At 38.7% G+C, this 20,497-nt stretch overlaps 1 protein-coding gene across 3 annotated transcripts in view; it reads right to left on the bottom strand.

Moving 5' to 3' along the window:
- Positions 1–1,285: 1,285 nt before the first annotated feature.
- The window catches only part of LOC140726325 (peroxidasin homolog), a 472,802-nt gene continuing 453,590 nt past the window's right edge, over positions 1,286–20,497 (bottom strand). For all 3 annotated transcript variants that reach the window (XM_073042565.1, XM_073042575.1, XM_073042584.1), the window contains 2 exons: positions 5,518–5,631; positions 1,286–2,269 (listed from right to left, as the gene is read on the bottom strand). In XM_073042565.1, the coding sequence (XP_072898666.1) occupies positions 2,162–2,269; positions 5,518–5,631 (222 nt within the window). In that variant the 3' untranslated portion in view covers positions 1,286–2,161. The remainder of the gene's footprint in view (positions 2,270–5,517; positions 5,632–20,497) is intronic.

The following is a 20,497-nucleotide window of genomic DNA, read 5'->3' as shown; positions in this document are numbered from 1 at the left end:
CTTATTTTGTATCGATGTCCCTTAAGTTGTCTCCAACAGAAAGAAACTGCCTGAGAGTAGATAACAACAAGGATGTTCACCTTCACTCAATTTGAACAATAATATGTTGCACTTGTTTATCTAAAAACTATAGCTGAGTCAATATTTTCCTCATACTTTGCCAATAAAGCACTTCACCCACTTCATATTAAAATTCTTTAATAGTGTGCATTTTGCTGACACTACAGACAAAATGTAATCACTGAAATGTACTCAGACAAAGAATATTTTTTCAGAGATAACATTGGTGTCATGGCATCATTGTAACTTAATAAAAAACCAGTTGTTTAGGATCTACAGTACATTTTGTTGTACGCTAAAGCCATAGCTGGTATGCAGAGGCCTGTACGTTACATAAACAAGAATCATTTTGATGAATGTTGTTACACAGAATGTACAGGAAAGAAAAAAAGCCAGCTGCTTAGTGTCAATGCTTATAGTTCACATAAGTTTCCACTTACCCATCTATCTGATCCAATTCCATTAACCTATCCTTATATTTGTTTCTCACTTTCCAGTCTCTCCTTTCATTAAGTCAAAACTTGAGAAGCCAGGGCTATTTTTCAATAAACAAAAAGGTCTAAAACGAAAGTTAAGAGATATCAGCTGTGACTTACAGATAGCACTCTCATCTCTGAGTTGGAAGATTGTGGTTTCAAATCCTACTCCAAAGATTTAAGTACAAAAATAAGTGAAGATAATAAGAAGAAGATGGCACCATTATGAATAGCAGAGGAGTTCTCCTGCCTAATATGTATTCCTTAATCAATTTGTAAATTGAACCCTAAGTTTCTGTAATCAGTATATTCCTGAATAATTCTGACATTAATTAAAAATAAACCGCATTGGCAAAAATGGGCAATCAAAATGGTTGTGTCAAAACCTGATAAGATTTTATCAGATCTAGATTTAGGTTTTTCTTTTGTCAGGTGCAATAATATAAATAAAATTATTATTCAAAATAGAGGCATGAATATATAAAGATACATATAATCTTTATAATTCTACCTTGATGATTGGACCGAAATTGTCAAATCTGTTGTTTAAATATGAACAGTGAAACCATTTAACAAGTACTGACATTGCTAAAGTATCAAGGTCTCGGATAACAATTTGCCCACAAACTTGCAATCTTTTTAAAAATACTATCAACTATTTTTCAAGAAAGAACTGTATCTGTATGGCTGTAAATTTCATAATGCGCAGCACCATTTATCAAATTATATGATGTCACATAAAACATTCATAGTATTCATGAAATGTGTTTTAATCACTTTTTAAAAATTCACTGTACATTGCTTAAAATGATAATTGAAAGATCAGTATTTAATTACTTTCATACTAGGCTTTATAACTGACATGTCAAATGTTACATCAAGTCAGCATTATATTTGGTAGTTATAGTTGAATTGATACAAAACCTTGATAAAATTAGAAATAAAAATATAACCTGACAGTAATTCATTTTTGAGACAAAATGATCAGCACCATATTTTTGCACAGTACATTTTTGGTATTGTGCAGCTTGTGAGGTACATTTGGTAGAATGAAGGCAATGGATCTTTACACCAATGCCACCATGGCTTTTAAAGCTTCCTCATAAACGTTACTCTGACCACACAGATGGAAAATACCAAATGGTTAGTCTCTGGACAGTGTATGCAAAGACAATATAATCACTTCTCAGTGAACTTTACCATAATGTTTATCACTGTTTCAAATAATAACTTAATACAAAATGCAATCCCTACTGTGTTACCTATGTAACATGTTTTAATACGAACAGGTATCTTGACACAGTGATAAATTGTAATGGTCTTCAAAGATATCATTATACTTTTTAATGTGAACAGTTTAACATTCAGACTGCAGGTAGATTAGTTCATAATTCCTGACTAAGGCCACCTTTGTACTTTGATTAGACTGACATGCCCTTGCATGGGAGATTTTGCTTAAAATATAAAAGGGATGAGCAGAGAAAGACAGCAGTAACCAGAATGTGAGTAGAAAGTTTTTTTTTGTTTTCTCGTCTGTGAATTTATCAGATGTCAGTAGGTGATGCAAAATGCTAAGAATTGTTTTTTTTTCCCCAGAAGACTTCTTTCTCGAACTGCACAGATGATCATTTTCTGCGTTTTGCACAGACAGGACAGCATCTCCCTTTCTTTTTGATTGTTTTGGTGCACTTCAGAGGAGGGCACTTCTCCACATAGCAGGTAACTTGACCGTTCTAGGAAACAGAAGCAACCGGATAAGAGTCAAAGTGTGTTTACAACTGTAATAATTGGCATTGTCCATGTACACTCCTGTAGGAAAAATACCTTTCAGTTATACATGCATCATAGTTGTCAATTCTCATTTTTCATTATGGGAATTTACTCATGATTATCTACCTGAAATGCATATTGAATCTAAAATGTAAATCAGTTATATAATTTTTTTTCAATCTTTGCTTTAAAAAGGTCCTGTCTCTGAAAAGTATACATGCACATTATCTAGGAGAAACCGCAAACCATACTGAAGTTGTGAAGGGGATCTTATATTGCTGATTACTCAGTATCAACCAGCTCAACAGTCAAACCTACAAACTCGCCCAAGGCATTCAGCTGAGAATGAGGTTTTATGGGGATCTGAGGTTTCCTGTGGATTCTGCAGCAGTATTACTGCAACTTATCGCACAGACCTGCAGCAATATTTCTGTGTAAGTCCTTGCTGCAACTTATGGTGAATAGTACTAAAAGTGGCCTGGAAAATATGATGAAAGCAGGTCATAATAATAAGGGAAATCAATAAATAAATACTGCATATACTTAAAAACTAATTAAAAATATAAAAAGCAGCAAAAATCAGCTGGTCAGGCAACTGCTCTGGGTGGAATTGATGTTTCAGATCTGGGGCCCTTCATCAGAACACCTGTAAAGAGCTCCAACTCGCTGCTTCCTCTGTGGAGTTCCTGTTGACTGAGAAATAGGCAAGAAACAACTTCTTATATAAAAAAAATGATGTCAAGAGGCCATGGGAAGGGGAGATCCAGTCCGCACAATGGAAGCCAGAGTATAAGGACTGTCACATCACACATGACCAGTTAAATGATCACACAAAAAGGTCCAGGTCAAGGGTCTTCATGCTTTGTTAAAATTTATGTTAAAAACATGCTCTTCTGGGCGGTGAGACCATTTCCCTTTTGTAACTGGTGGATATTGGGCATCAGTTTGAACCTTGGGAATAAAGATACAGGAGCACTGAAGAAAGCTATTTTTAATTTCACCAATCACTAAGGAAATGTATCACATTCAGATTTATTAACTGTTTTGCTCTCTGTGGAATCTACTGGAAAATAAAAGTGCCATTTTCCTGCTGGCTGTTTTAAGTTAAAATAATGTCCTGAAACAGGACCATCATGCGCAAAATGTACAATTCCAGGAATACCTGTGGGTTCTGCAGATTCCTAAAAATCAGAGCAAAGAGCACAAAACAAAGGTACATCTTCTTTCATAGGTGGAAAGAGGTTAGTGAAGCATAGCATCAGCATAAGTGTGACGGGTGGTTTTAATTTTTTTCTATATAGTGTAAGATTAAAGACAAATTAGGGAGAAATTAGTCTTTGATCATCATCACTGGCTATTCGTACTGGCAGCTAGGAATAATGCCCAGAGATACTAAATATTGCAGAAACTGGGATATGGAGCAAAATCAAAAGGCGAGAGGAAATGGACAGTCAAAACTTTTGGCTCAGGAAGGAATCATACCTACTTCTGCACAGTCAGCTCCATCATGGTCGATGGAATTAATACTTCAGGGACATTTAACAGGCTCCGAGATAGGCACATGTGGGAGGAAAGGGTTAGATTGATCTTGGAGTTGGTTGAAAGGTTGACACAACATTATGGGCTGATGGGCCTGTACTTTGCTGTTCTATGTTCTAAGTGTACAAAGGTAGCTACAGCTCCTGGCCATGGATATGACTCTACCAATCAAAGCTGAATTTCATTCTATTACTGTATTCTATAAAGCATATAGTCTAGCATCAATTACCTCGTCAGGCTAGATCTGGCATTTATCACTGAAAGATGATGGATGTAGCATTAATGTAAGGAAGGACAACCCAATGATTGGTTACAAATACAGACGGAGGAAACAGTTAAATTGCACCACAAAGGCAAAATTCAAAAAGTCACAAAATACAGGACTGAAGGTGCTGTGTTTAAATGCATGTAGCATTTGGGATAAAGTGGATGAACACGTGATGCAATTAGAGATTGGTCGGAATGACGTTGTAGGAGTCATTGATTTGTGTCTGAAAGAAGGCCATAGTTGGGAGTTTAACATCAAAGGATATACTTTGTATCAGAAGAACAGAAAGGAAGGCATAGACAGGGGTATGGTTCTGTTGGTAAGAGATGGAATTACATCTTTAGAAAGAGGTGCATTGCTGACAGAGAATATTGAGTCTTTGGGGTGGAGTTAAGAAATTGCAAGGATATAAAACCCATTATGGGAATCATATCTATACCTCCAATTAATAGCCAAAGTGTGGGGTTGAGATTGAAAAGGCATGTAGTAAGGGTAATGACACAATTGTAATGGGGGACCTGAATATGCAAGGTGATTGGGAAAATCAGGTTGATGTTGGATGGCAAGAGAGAGAATTTGTTGACAGTGATCATATCTGAGATATATGAGAAGTTCTCATATGGTAGGGGAAGGCAACCATGGCTGACAAGGGAAGTTAAGGACTGTCATCATACAAAATTCCCATAAGGTTAATTTACAGGTTGAGTCTGTGGTAAAGAAGGCAAATGCAATGTTGGCACTCATTTCATGAGTAAAAGAATATAAAAGCAAAGAGACAATGCTGAGGCTTTATAAGACACTAGTCAGGCCACACAGAGTATTGTCAATAGTTTTGGGCCCCATATCTCAGAAAGGATGTGTCGTCATTGGAGAGAGTCCAGAAGAGGTTCACAAGGATGATTCCGGAAATGAAGGAGCACTTGGCAGCTTTGAGCCTGTACTCACTGGAATTTAGAAGGATGTTTCCTGTGGTGGGGGTATCCAGAGGGCACAGCCTCAAAATTGAGGGTTGACCTTTTAAAACAGAGGTAAGGAGGACTTTTTTAGCCAGAGGTTATTGAATCTGTGGAATGTTCTGCCATAGACTGCAGTGAAGGCCAAATCCATGGGTATATTTAGGCCGGAAGTTGATCATTTCCTGATTGGTCAGGGCATCAAGGGATATGGCAAGAAGGCAGGTGTATGGGGTTGAGTGGGATCCAGGATCAGTCATGATAGAATGGCAGCTCAGACTCGATAGGCTGAATGGCCTAATTCTGCTCCTATTGCTTATAGTCTTAAGGTCTAAGATCAAATACAATCCCAGCAGTAAAATTTAGCTGGATGAAAAATACACATCGAATAACCAATATTTTAAATATTCTGCATTCTATAACTGAATATTATCTGTAATCTAATCCGTACCTTACACCAGCAGGAAGTACAATCTTCTTTTTTCCAGTGATTGTTTTCATTCATATGATTTCCCAATTCATCCGTGCATCCACGTTGTTTCAGGCGTGACTCCAGTTGGTCAATCTAATGAAAAGTTGAGATATACATTACAAATATCATGTATGTTTAGTCTGGGCTAACTGGACTTCGTGAAATTCTTAGGGATCATTATCTGATTCAGAGGGTAGTTAGCACTAAAGACAATAGCACTTTCACAAAGCAATGTGTACGGAAAGAGCAGCATTGTTGGCAGGGTACAATTTCTACACTACCATTGACTGTGAACCATTCTGTGAACCATTTCTTCAGAGTAAAAAACCGCTCAGTTTTTTTTTACCTGCGAAGGAAAACTTGTGAAATCCTCTCTGAAAAAGAAGGAATGTTTTGTAGCATTGTATCTCACCTGCATACAATGCTGCAAAGAATAATCTTTGCTTTACGCAGTTCAGCTCTCTGGAGAGCAAGATTTTCATTTGGTACAAGGTCACAGTCTCACTTCTTTTATCTGATGGTCAGATATTCATTCTCTCCCAGCAGTGTTTGTTTGTCCATCTGCAGGCAATTGAAATCTGGTCCCGATATTTATAAGCAGGTGAGGAAGAAGCAGAGAAGGCCAAAAACTGATGTGGGAGGCAGATTTAAAGGCAGGGGCTCATTATTAATATTGTTTAATAGGCCAATAGGCTGGTTGACAAACTGGGTGGAAACTGGACAGGAAAAATTGCACAAAAAGTTACAATGGCCAATATTCAGTGTTGACTTTTGGTTACTGAACAGGCTGCAGTTAAGTGTCTGAAGCGGGCAGAATGAAAATTGTTTATTGATTAATGGATGTTGGGGTTACAGACAGGAAGAAGTGAAACTAAGGTCACTTTAGGAAGCTGCAGAGTTCAACTGTAGAAGTTAAATTTAAATCAGTATTCCAATTACACTGTTAAGAGCTGGAGTTAAAAATAGCTCACCTATCAAGGCCTGTAGGTTTGCTGAAAATAGATTGGTGTCATTTCTTGTTTCATTAATTAACTAAACTATTAAGGAAGTATTATAAAATCAACCAGAATGCTATCTTTGTTTGTTATATATGCATGTTAACAGCTTGTTATAATTGATTTCCTGCTTTGTGACACTTGGAAAGGCTAATGATATTATAGTTAAGTAGACAGTATTAATTTCATTCACATCAAACTGACTGAAATTAAATATTAATCACCATTATTGATTAAATCCTGTTTGCTGACATTCCAATTTCACCTGAGGAATACTAGAGAATTCTGTTGCAAAGAAAACACAATTCAAACGTGTTTTTTATTATCTAGGATGGATGCCTATAATTGTCTTTGTAGAGGTGAACGTTGCAAATCTTATCTTAATCCCCCTCCATTTTTCTCTGTTGAGTGCTCTATCATGCATTAGCATGTCAGACATACACAGAAGTAGATTAAGAAGTTCACAGAAAGTTGGCACTACACCATTCAGTTCCTAGTCAATGGGACATTGCATTTCTCATTTTTGTGTCAATTCTGATTCTACAACTGTTTTGAACTTTTAGAACAAGTGATTTGTTGATGCTGATCAATTTACTAAAGTACCAGCACAACTGCCTAAGAATAGGAATAGCAGAAGTCACTAGGTAAAGTTCTTTCTTGATGGAAAAGCCTTACCTGTAGCAAATGTACTGGGTCTCATGTTCTGAATTTTCCTGTAGAGAACCCTCAACCAATACATTCTTGACTCAGTATATATTAACAGCTTAACACATTTGGCCTCAGATAATATTTTACTGGTAAAGTATTACCTAACTGGCACATGCCATACAATAAACAATGCCTGTTGGCATCTCTCCATGGGCTGTGTGTGTAAATGTAGGAAAGGTAGCACACAGAAGCAGAAAATATTAATATTTTTAATGTTTTAGACACTGCATGAAATTAAATAAAAATAGAAGTGCATAGATTTAAGGAAACAGCTAAAACTTTATTACTTTTAAGAGTCATAGTGTCATACAGCAACTGGACCTTGAGGCCCACCAAGTCCATGCCAAAATCAAGCACCTATTTTTGCTAATCTGATATTAATCTCATTTTATTCATCTTTCATGCTCGCCGGATTCGACCACTCACTCACACAAGGGCCATTGACACTTGCAATTAACCTACCAACCTGTTTGTGTTTGGGAAGTGAGAAGAAGCTGAACACAGTGGAAAGTCAAACATTCATGAGAGGAATGGGCAAAAGCCCATGCATGCTGCCCCAAAGGACAGGATCAACTTTGAATCACATGAGATTTGAGGCAGCAGTTCTACGAGCTGTGCCACTCTGCAGATTTATTTTTATTTACACCAATACAACAATTTGGATTACTGTAAAATCCATTGCACTTTCAAATGGTAATCTGAAGGAATAAGACAAATGATCAGAATTTGTGTCAGCAGATTGGTACAAAATCGGTTTTCTTTGATTTTTTCATGGTGGCTCAAAATGTATCTGTCATTTCAGATTGTTGTGGGATGAGTTGTTGTGATACTAGCATAGAACCAAATGAACAACTGTCTTAAATCATGCATCAGATGGATATTAATGGATGGAATTCTCTTCCCTGCTTTCAATTGATATTTGGCAAAATGGTACACGATGAAGTCACAGCAAACCTTTACCACGTGGAAACCCATGAAGTCTTGCAATCCCATGGGTGCATAACAAGAATACAAAGATAATGTTCTTTCATGAAGATACTTTTCATAATTTCAAAGATGGTCATTGTTGGTTGGAGGCTGCAGATTCAAAGCAAAATATTGGGTTTTCAGTACCGTGGATTGGATTGCGGTTTTGACCTTTTTCCAATTAAATCCAAAGCAGTTCTGGAAATTTAACCAAATGGTTCTGCCTTGCCCATACAATGTAATTTCCACATTATATGCATTTCAAATGATGTCACATCTTATGCAACAGATGATACAGTTGTGGGGGATAACCTCGCAGGAGAATGCCATGGAGACTGCCATTGAGCATGGGTCCATGGTGCAGAAGGGAAAGAGAGAGAAAAAGGGAGTGGTAGTGATAGGGGATTTGATAGTCAGGGGTACAGACAGGAGATTCCATGGATGTGAACTGGACAGCCAAAAGGTATGTTGCTCCCAGGTGCCAGGGTCAGGTAGGTCTCAGATTGCGTCCACAACATTTTGGAGATGTGGGGAGAGCAGCCAGATGTCTTGGTAAATACGGGTACCATTGACATTAAAAGGAAAAGCAAAGAAGTCCTGAAAAGATAATTTAGAGAACTAGGTAGAAAGCTAAGTAGCAGGACCTTCTGGATAGTAATTTCTGGATTGCTGCTTGTGCTATGTGCCAGTGAGGGTAGAAACAAGATGATATTCTTAACACTTTATTTTCTCTTATTATTATTGACATATTGCTTAGCTTTGTTAATCAGTTATTTGCTAATTTAATTATTTATTGTATATAATGACATATTGACTTAATGTATCTTTTTTGTTAATCTTCAATAATAATTAATAAAAAGATTTTAAAATGAAAAATGAAACAGGATGATATGGCAGATTAAAGCATGGCTGAGGTTCTTGGATCATTGGGATCTCTTCTGGGGAAGGTATTCAAAAGTAACAGGCTGCACTTGAACCTGAAGGAGACCAATATTCTCATGGGCAGGTTTGTTAGAGCTGTTGGGGATGCTTTAAAATAATTTGCCAGCAAGTGGGAAACAGAAAATAGGAACTTTGGATAGGACTCACAGTAAAAAAGCAAAGATAGCATGTAGTCAGATCGTCAGGAAGGGCAGGCAGATGATAGAACATAATTGCAGCCAGCAGGGTGAATATCAGGGCATTGGGTAAGTAGAAGCAAAAAAGATGGCAAATACAGTACTCAAAGTGTTATATCTCAATGCACGGAGTGGATGAAATAAGGTGGATGATCTTGTTACACTATTACAGATTGCCAGGTATGATGTTTTGGCCGTCACTGAATTGTGGCTGAAGGATGGTTGTAGTTGGGAGCTGAATGTCTAAGGTTACACATTGTATTGGAGGGATAGGCAGGAAGGCAAAGGGGGTGGCATGGCTCTGCTGGTAAAGAGTGGCATCAAATCAGTAGAAAGATGTGACATAGGACTGGAAAATGCTGAATCCTTGTGGGTTGAGTTAAGAAACTGCAAGGGTAAAAGGACCTGGATGGCATTTACATACAGTTCTCCCAACAGTAGCTGGGATGTGGACCACGGATTACAACAGGAAATAGAAAAGGCGTGTCAAAAGGGGAAAGATATGATAGTCATGGGAGATTTCAACATGCAGGTCGAATGGGAGGACATTGGATTCAGTTGTTGAGGATGAGGTTATGGAGTACTTGGTGACACAGGACAAGATAGGACAAAGTCAGCATGGTTTTCTTCAGGGAAAATCCTACCTGATGAACCTCTTGGAATTCTTTAAGGAGATTACACATAAGATTGATAAAGGGGATGCAGAGGATGTTGTATTTTTGGACTTTCAGAAGGCCTTTGACAAGGTGCTGCGCATGAGGCTGCTTACCAAGTTAACAGCCCATGGTATTACAGGAAAGCTACTGGCATGGTTAGAGCACTGACTAATTGGTAGGAGGCAGCAAGTGGAGATAAAAGGATCCTTTTCTGGTTGGCTGCCAGTGACTAATGGTGCTCCACAGGGATCGGTGTTGGGATCGCTTCATTTTATTCTATATGTAAATGATTTAGATGATAGAATAGATGGCTTTGTTGCCAAGTTTGCAGATGTTATAAGGATTGGTGGATGGGAAGGTAGTGTTGAGTAAACAGATAGGCTGCAGAAGGACTTAGAAAAACGGGCAAGAAAGTGGCAAATGAAATACAATGTTGGAAAATGTATGGTCATGCACTTTGGTAGAAGAAATAAATGTGTAGAGCATTTTCTAAATGGGGAGAAAATCCAAAAATCTGAGATGCAAAGGGACTTGAGAGTCCTTGTACTCGTAAAGGTTAAATTGCAGGTTGTGTTGGTGATGAAGAATGTAAATGTAATGATAGCATTAATTTCAAGAGGTCTAGAATATAAGAGCTGAGGCTTTATAAGGTACTGCTGAGGCCTCACCTTGAGTATTGTGAACAGTTTTGGGCTCTTCATCTTAGAAAAGATGTGTTGGCATCGGAGAGGGTTCAGAGGAGGTTCAGAAGGATGATTCTGGGAACGAAAGGTTTATCATATGAAGAGCATATGATAGCTCTGGGTCTGCACTCACTGGAATCTAGAAGGATGAGTGGGGATCTCATTGAAACCTTTCAAATGTTGAAAGGCCTAGACCAAGTGGATGTGGAAAGGATGTTTCCCATGGTGGGAGACTCTAGGACAAGAGGGCACAGCCTCAGGATAGAGGAGTGTCCATTTAAAAGAGAGATGCAGAGAATTTTCTACAGCCAGAGGGTGGTGAATTTGTGGAGTATAGTACCACAGGCAGCTGTGAAGTCCAGGTCATTGGGTGTATTTAAGGCAGAGCTTGATAGATTCTTGGTTGGACTCGGCATCAAATGTCATGGGGAGAAGGTCGAAGAGTGAGGCTAAGGTGGGAGAGAAAAAGGATCAACCGTGATTGAATGATGGAGCAGACTAGATGGGCCAAATGGCCTGATTCTGCTCCTATGTCTTATGGAAACATTACTGAGGTAATTTTTCATATTATCCTAGAAACACCTACCATTGGACACCCCCAGGTCATCCCAATTTTAATAACGATAGTTTAGGCTATTCCCATTCAAGGCAGCTATTGATTAACTTTTCTCCCTTGAATCCTTTTGCATTCTCCAGCAACTTGGTCCTGCATTTGCTCCAGACTCCTGACTGACCCAAGTCCTTATGCATGACTACCATATTTGCACAGCTGTCAGTGCTGCCCTCACTCCAACATCTACCCTGGTCCAGGTTCATCTCTCCACCTTCCTACAAACCCACATCATTCTACCTACCATACCCCCAGAAATTAAACACACAACTCTGATCTCCAGATGGCTACGAGGCTCTGACTGCCTTTCTTGTCATGAACCTACTGGTCCTAAACATCGTCTAGCTTAAACCATTAAGCATGGACTATGCTGAGCTTTGAGGTTCCAGGCTTTTAACTGAAATAGTGTTCAATACTCCGCAGTGGCATTAAAACATGCCTTTTAGGACACATGTCACTCTCTACATCTGAGTTTATGAGTTCATATATTCAGCACTGTTTTACAAGCTTAAATTAAGTTATCAGAATCTTCTATATCCGGAAGTGTCTTGTTATTACAAATTCTCAAATACTAACTTATTTCATTTACTTACATTTTAACTTCTAAACCTAAAGGTTGGAGTTCTTTGAGCAGGTAACAAATTCAGAGGTTCCCAACCTTTTTTATGCCATGGTCCCATACTATTAAGCAAGGGGTCCACGGATCCCATGTTAGGAACCCCACAAAGGAAATATGGTGGAAGTTATTTACTTGGATTTTCATGACAAGGTGCCACACACAGGGCTGTTAAACAAAATAAGAGCCCAAATCATTAGAGGAAAAATTCCAACATGGGTAGAAGATAAGCTGACTGGCAGAAATCAGAGAGTGGAGGATAAAGTGGTCCTTTTCAGGATGGTTGCCCAGTCACCAATATTCTTGTCAATCACTGGCAATACCATCACCTAATCTGCCACCCTAGCAAAGTTAAGGAGATTACGATTGGTCAGAAACCCGAACCAACTATATAAAAACTGTGTCTACCGAGGCCAAGAGAAAGATTGGATATTGTGTAATAAATGCCTCATCTCCTAGAAATCCAGCACCTACTGGGCACATGTCAGAAGAGTTATGAAACACCCTGCATTTGCCTGAATATGTGCGGTTCCAACAACTCCCATTAAGCTCAACATGATCCATAACAAAGCAGTTCTTTTGACTATTACTGCCCAAAACTATTATTTCTTCTCCAACCGTTATACAGTGGTTGCTGTGTGTTCTATCATCAAAATGTGTTGCATGTAATCGCATCAACTACACACAGCTTCCCCAAACAGTCAACCTCCACAACTAAGAAGAACATAGGCAGTAGCCACATGGAGATGTCATCAACTGCAGGCTCACCAAGTCACACGCCATCCTGACTTGGAAATATATTGCTTTCATCATCATTAGTTCTAAATCCTAGAAAGTCCATCCTATCTGCCTTGCTGGAGTGCCTCCACTAGAAGAACTGCAATGTTTCAAGGAGTTGGCTTACAGCTGGGCATTAACATTTCAGTTATATCATATATGTTTAATTTAAGTTTTTTTGTGTGAATGCTACTTACAGTACATGATGCTACATGCCTGTGATGCAGCTTCTCATTGCATCTGTGCATACATATACTCGTGCATACAACATTAAACTCAACTCAACGACAGTCAGGGATGGGCAATATGTTTAGTTCTCATCAGTAATGTTCAGATTCCTGTTAAATGAATAACAAGGTAAAGATCCTACAAAGGAAACTTCACACAGCTTCTTCAGGGTGCTCTGGCTACTCAGTTAAAATTAAAATTCCTGAGACAAAATTTGGAAGAGAGATAAAGAGTTTCTCTGGCATCTAAACTTTCTTTTTGAGTCAACATGAGTAAAATAAGTTAGTGTTTATTCATCTCAATAGGTTTTGTGAAATTATGCTTTATTTGTTCACATAAAAGTCATTTCCTTTCAAGGAAATACATTATCAAAGCAAAGCCCTTTGAGGATTTTCGAATCCTAAATAAATGGAAGTCTTGCAAACATAAAATAAAACTGGAAATGATTATTGTTAAGCTACTAGTGGAGTTCCAAATACAACGTGGAGAGAGACTAAGTAGATAGCCATTCATTCCTGCAACACAAATGGCTTTTCAGAATAAAGGGAAGCTAAAGTGTTATGGTCGAAAGAAATGTTTATCTTTTGTAAAGATTACTCTATTGATTACTCTGAGATTAATTCAACCAAAAGAGAAATGGAATGATCGTGCTTTCACTCCTGAGGTAAATTAGCATTCTTTTTGGTATTTGACACATTTTATTCCGACAATATGTTGAGGCAAATAAAAAGTTAATAAAAACAAGGGAGTATTGCTAGATCAGCAGAATACAATTTTTCTATATTCAACACCGTACAATGCAATGATCAAGCTATATCTGGGGTATTATCTGCCATTTTGTAAAAGGCTGTAAAAAGCTAATTTATGATAATAAGAAGGGTGAAAGGAAGTGAACCTGAGAGATAAGAGCACAAAAAATGTAAGCGGGACACAAGTAATGAGGAAATACTAAAGTGCCATAATCAATATAAAATAATTTGCTTAACATGATTTCTGAATGTGATCTTACAGTTAGGTCACTTTTTAGAATTAGATGTCATAATTATAAATTGCCAAACTAATTTATATTCTTACTTAAGGATTGAGGGACCTTCAGAACTTACTAGTGGATAACAGAGCTGCAGTCTTTGATCAATCAACAAGCAGTCAGAGAGAGGCTGAGAGTGTTAGGTTCAGTTTGTAACACATCGGTGGCCATACCATTTTTCTTAACCTTTAGTTTTCTCTCGTCTGTTTTACACCAAGGGCTAATATCTTCTTTTCAAGATTTCTTTTTACTCGCAAAAATTGTGGCACAGAGGATTACTGTGATAAAAGCTCTAGTTTTATCCAACTGTATTTTACAGGGAAGAGGAACTATATTCTGACAGAATATTACTTCAATATCTGAATGGATCTGTGAAAGAACATTAAATTGTCCTTCTCCAGAACAAATAATTCAATGCTGGTGATGATAATAAGTTAATTTAAAATAGAATGTGTCTTTTAAATTTTGTAAATACCAAAACCGATGAAAATGGGTTAAATTCATAAAATACAACAGTTCCCATGACTAGGTTTGGTATGATCAACGTTCCTATGGAAATCCTGTTAGAAATTATCAGATTAATGTTTGACACATTTCTAGTTCAATGTTACTGGAAATAGATTTGAATGTTGCAAAGCTTCGAACGATGGAAAAGATTGAATCAATGTTAATCATTTGGATATTGGTCATAACAGTAAATACAAATCATTAAAGAAAATTAATTATTATGAATGCAAATAAGGGAATTATGCAAACTACCAGTCAAAATAAAGTATTACCTTTGCAGAATCAGATTTTCTAATTATACATTAGCAAAAATATGCATATTGAGTTACCAGGAGATGTAGATGAGATTGAGACTCATTTATATTATGAATTCACATAGTACATAGAAAGTACAAGCCATGATGTCTGTACCTAACACAACGTCAAATTAAACAAAATCTCATCTGCCTGCAAACAGAGAAGCAATTCCATCACTCTCTGTGAGGAGTTTGTATGTTTTCCCTGTGTGTGGATTTCTACTGGATGCCCCAGGTTCCTCCCGAATTCCAAAGGTGTACAGGTTAGTAGTTTAACTGGTCACTTGCTGAAATTGCGCAGTAGGAATTTTTGGGCTGGAAGGGCCTATTACTGTACTCTATCTCCAAACAATATTAGACAGCACGAGTTCCCAACCTTTTTAATGCCATGGACCCCTACCATTAACTGAAGGGTCCGTGGACTCCAGGTTGGGATCCCCGGGTAGAGTTAAATTACCGGGTAATTCATTAAATAATTTTCATAGAAACTTCTTTGAAAGAAAAAAATTCTTTCAATGAGCTGTCAAGCAGGATGGTGGAATCTGGCTACTAAATATCCTTAAAGCATAGGATTATGGATTAAGGATTGGAAAAGGGATTAAACTGATGTTCATTTTTTCGTTACCAAGGAGACAAATGTGACAAATGGGCTCCCCTGTGCCACAAAATAACCATGATTTCTATGATTCTATGGCATTAATTTAAGCTAAGTAGGGGAATTCTCCTTGATGTCCGTCAGTATTTATCCATCAGCCATCAGGTGGTCATTATCATAGTACTAATTCTGTGACCATAATGTTTGTATTTGGCTACTATTCCCAACATTATTACAATGAACACTCCTCTAAGTTAAATAATCAGTTCTGAAGCATTTGGGGTCAGTTAAAGATCATAAGAAGTAATCTATATCTACTAGCTTTCATTCTGGAGCTGTGGCCAAGGCAGGCAAAGAAGGAAACCAGGATCATTTCCAAGCAAAGCATGGAAGATTTTATATCTTACACGTTCTACTACTCCTCAAACATCAGTAGAAACCACTAAATAATTAATCAATTAAATAGAGTACTCATGCACTGCACAGCATGGGACAAGAAACAGTAAGCATGGTCATGCTAAGATGAACATAAAGCGGAAATAAATTCATGACATTCAGAAAAGAATACTCTTGTGTGCAGAAAGCACTGAACAAGTTTTGAAGTAATGAATAACATTTAACTCATGAAAATTCAGTTAATAAAAAAAATAAACCAACACACTGTTGTCTCTATGTCTCGAGTTCAGCTGTCTTTGTGCTCATCATAGCATAACCATGCCTGCTGTTTTTTTTCTCCCATACTGTGCAGTGCATCCTTGTACATGAAGAAATTAATTAATTGATTAAAATTTAGTGGTTTTTACTGAATGGTTAAAGAGTAAATCAGCCTTCCCTCCATGGGCTCTGTCTACATTGCTTGATGCTATAACAAAACAGCCCACATGATGATAGACTCCTTCCACCCCAGCACCCCAGACAGTATCTCTTTAACTCCTCCACCAATCTGCCAGAAGATATAAGATCCTGAAACCGTGTATTACCACGCTCAGGGACAACTTCTATACAACTGTCATAAGACCATTGAACAGACCTCTTGTACGAAAAAAACAAGATCTTGACCTCACAATCTATGGGATCAAGGCCTTGGACTTTATCGTTATCCTGCAGTCCTGATTGAAAAGCTACAGAACCTTGTCCTCTGCAGCTGGGTCCTTGACTTCCTCACCAGAAGACCACAGTCTGTGCAGATTGGAAATAACATCTCCACCTCGCTGACAATCAGGATTGGGGCACCTCACGAGTGTGCGCTTAGCCCGCTGTTCTACTCTCCCTACACCTATGATAGTGTGGCCAGGCACAGCTCAAATACCCCCACCTATAAATTTGCTGATCATAGAATTTCACCATTGTTGGCAGAATTTCAGACGGTGATAAAAGGGTGAACAGGAGCGAGATATATCAGTTAGTTGAGTTGTGACGCAGCAACAACCTAGCACTCAAAGTCAGCAAGACCAAAGAGCAGATTGTGGATTTGAAATTAATTGAATTGAATTTATTTCTTACATCCTTCACATACATGAGGAGTACAAATCTTTATGTCATGTCTCCATCTGAAAGTGCAATATGCAATCATAATAATTTTATAATAAATAGAACAGTCAATGTAACATACAAATCCACTCAAATCAGTGGCCTGGTGGAAGAAGCTGACCCGGAGCCTGTTGGTCCTGGCTTTTATGCTGCGGTACCGTTTCCCGGATGGTAGCAGCTGGAATAGATTGTGGTTGGGGTGTCTTGGGTCTCCAATGATCCTTTGGACCCTTTTTACATGCCTGTCTTTGTAAATGTCCTGAATAGTGGGAAGTTCATATCTACAGATGTGCTGGGCTGTCCACACCACTCTCTGCAGAATCCTGCGATTGAGGGAAGTACAGTTCCCATACCAGGCAGTGATGCAGCCAGTCAGGATGCTCTCAATTGTGCCCCTGTAGAAAGTTCTTGGGATCTGGGGGCCCATACCAAACTTACTCAACCGTCCGAGGTGAAAGAGGCACCATTCTGCCTTTTTCACCACACAGCTGGTGTGTACAGACCAAGTGAGGTCCTCGGTGATGTGGATGCCAAGGAACTTAAAGCTGTTCACCCTCTCAACCCCAGATCCATTGATGTCAATAGGGGTTAGCCCATCTCCATTCCTCCTGTAGTCCACAACCAGCTCCTTTGTTTTTGCGACATTGAGGGAGAGGTTGTTTTCTTGATATCACTGTGTCACAGAGATGACCTCTTCCCTGTAGGCCACCTCATTATTGCTTGAGATTAGGCCAATCAATGTACTATCATCAGCAAATTTAATTGGGAGATTAGAGCTGTGGGTGGTGACAAAGTCATGGGTATACAAGGAGTAAAGGAGGGGACTTAGTACACAGCCCTGAGGGGCTCCTGTGTTGAGAGTCAGAGGCGTGAAGGTCAGGGAGCCCACTCTTACCACCTGCTGGCGATCTGAATGGAAGTCTAGGATTCAGCTGCACAAGGCAGGGTCAAGGCCGAGGTCTCTGAGCTTCCTGTCGAGCCTAAAGGGAATTATGGTGATGAATGCTGAACTGTAGTCCAAAAACAGCATTCTCACACAAGTATTCTTCAGGAAGGGTAAGACAAGGGAACAGAAACCAATCCTGAAAGAGGGATCAGAAGTGGAGAGAGTGAATAATTTCAAGTTCTGGGTGTCAGTATCTCTGAGGACCTAACCTGGACACAATATATTGATGCTATAAAGAAGGCAAGACAGCAACGTATTTCATTAGGAGTTTGAGGATATTTGGCCTGTCAACTAAAATACTTGAAAACTTCAACAAATGTTCTGATTGGCTGCATCACTGACTAGAATGGGGTGGGGTGGGGGCTACTGCACGATCAAAATAAGTTGCAGAAACTTGTAGAATTTGTCGGCTTTATTATGGGTACCAGCCTCTGTAGTATCCAAGATATCTTCAAGGAGCGGTGTCGTCGGAAGATGGTGTCCATCATTAAGGACTCCCACCACCCAGGACATGGCTGCTACCATCAGGAAGGAGAGCAGAAGCCTGAAGGCACACACTCAGCAATACAGGACCAGCTTTTTCCCCTCTGCCATCTGATTCCTAAATGGACATTGAACCCATGAACTCTACACTACACTTCTTCTTGAACTGCAACGCTTTATTCTGCATATTGATATTGTTTATTCATTTTCCTGCAAAGATATCGTGAAATGATCTGTATGCATGGTATACAAAACAGTTTTTCAATGTATCCTGAGACATGTGACAGTAATAAACCAATCTACCAATTTATATAGTATCTATAGAATACAAAGGTCTCCATGATCATCTTGGAAATAATCCCTGTTTTATTCTTTGCCTGTGTTACCGACACCCACAGAACTGAAGTTAATTAATGCAGATGGAGTGGAGCAACTCTTCTCACAATCTTTAACTGTTCCAAATCAGATTCTGACAATCCGCTTAGTAAAGTTACAGACAGTTTAGAATTTGAATTGTACTATAACCTTGCAGATGTCACAACAATTGATGGAGTCATTGATTGTTAAGCAAGTTTTCTGAGGCTACATCCACACTAGACCGGATAATTTTGAAAACAGCGGTTTCGCATAAAAACAACAGGCGTCCACACTATGCGTTTTTAAATGTATCTCTGTCTACATTGAAACGGAGATTTCAGCAAATCTCCTCCTACTGCGCATGCGCAGGACACATCTACCAAAAACAAGCGACGTGTTTGGTGTCAAATCTCACCATGAAAGTGTGCGTTTGTGTAGTTACAGACGAGAAAAACTTAAAACAATTTACAGCAGTTGGCTCTCGTGCAGGAGAACTTTAAAAAAAACTGGAGCGTACAGAAGCAACCGACAGGGAGTTCACGGACAGATTGACCCGGCTGACGACGAACATTGAAAAACTGACTAACTCTGTTGCATTAATAAAGCACCTTGTTAAATGTATAAATGTTTTAATGTCTGTATCAGTGTTATCTTGTATTTCCATACAATGTTACATTAGGCTGTTACACATCTATTGTCAGAGAAGTACTTGCATAAATAGGTAAACCACCTTCATACGAGCAAGGACAGAAAACAAGGCAAAGTGAGTATACTTATTTATTCAGTAAGTTATGGGTCAAAGTATTTGGTGAGTACATTTCTAACTCTTCCAGCATCAGTTTCGTTGCCGTTTGTTCTGAAATTGTTAGGTTGCATTCAAGAAAACAATGAAATAGTGCACTGCCGTCTGATAGCGTTTTCAGACGTCTCCAGTTACCCCGTCCACACTGATCTGCCCGAGCAGCATTTTCAAAAATACACACCCTGGAAAGCATTTCTGAAAAGCTCTGGTTTCAGGGGACGAAAACGCCATTTTAGTGTGGACGAAGGGTAAAAACGAAGAGAAAAAGCTTTGGTTACAGATTTATCCGGTGTTGTGTGGACATAACCTGAGGCTATAGCAGGATACAGATCAGTTGGAAAGTTGGGCAGAACTAGGACAGATTAGGGTTGATACAGACAGAAGTGTTTGTACAAACTGTGAAGTCAATTTCAAGTAGGACAAAGAGAGTGTCGGGTACGGATCTCAGGAGTGTTGACACCTTGATATGCAAGTCCATAAGCAGGTAACTAGCGTGGTGAAGAAGACAATTGATTTGCTTGTCTTCATAAACTGAGGCATTGGAGTATTAAGAGTTAGGACATCATGTTGTATCTGTACAGAACATTGGTTAGTCTGCACTTGTAGAACTGCGTTCAGCTTTAGTGACCTCATTAGTATTAGAGGTAGTAATAGAGAGAATGCAGAGAGGTTGCCTGGAGTGAAGAGCTGCAAGTAAAAGGCAAGATTGGAGGATAAGAGGTGACTTCATGGAGGTTTATGAAATAATAATTCATGGCTAAGAAAGATAATCAATCAGGGAAATCTAGAACTAAAACACATAGGTTTAATGTGAGGGGTGAAATTTTAATTATAATCTGAGGGGTAAGTTTTCACACAGAGCGTGATAGTTATCTGGAATGAGCTCCCAGAGGAGATGGTGAAGGCATTTAAAATACATTTGGGCAGGTGTTTGAATAGGGAAAGCACAGAGGGATTCAGGTCTAATGCAGGCGTAACACCCTGGGAAAGATTTCACTGCTAATGTAATGATCTTTCTGTAGAAGCGGTGTTTGGGTTATGGCTAGAGATAACGGGGGC

Source organism: Hemitrygon akajei, chromosome 1 (genome assembly GCF_048418815.1).
Source record: "Hemitrygon akajei chromosome 1, sHemAka1.3, whole genome shotgun sequence".
Taxonomy (NCBI): domain Eukaryota; kingdom Metazoa; phylum Chordata; class Chondrichthyes; order Myliobatiformes; family Dasyatidae; genus Hemitrygon; species Hemitrygon akajei.
Note: the sequence above shows the minus strand (reverse complement) of the source record. Positions and strands in the feature narration are given on the sequence as shown.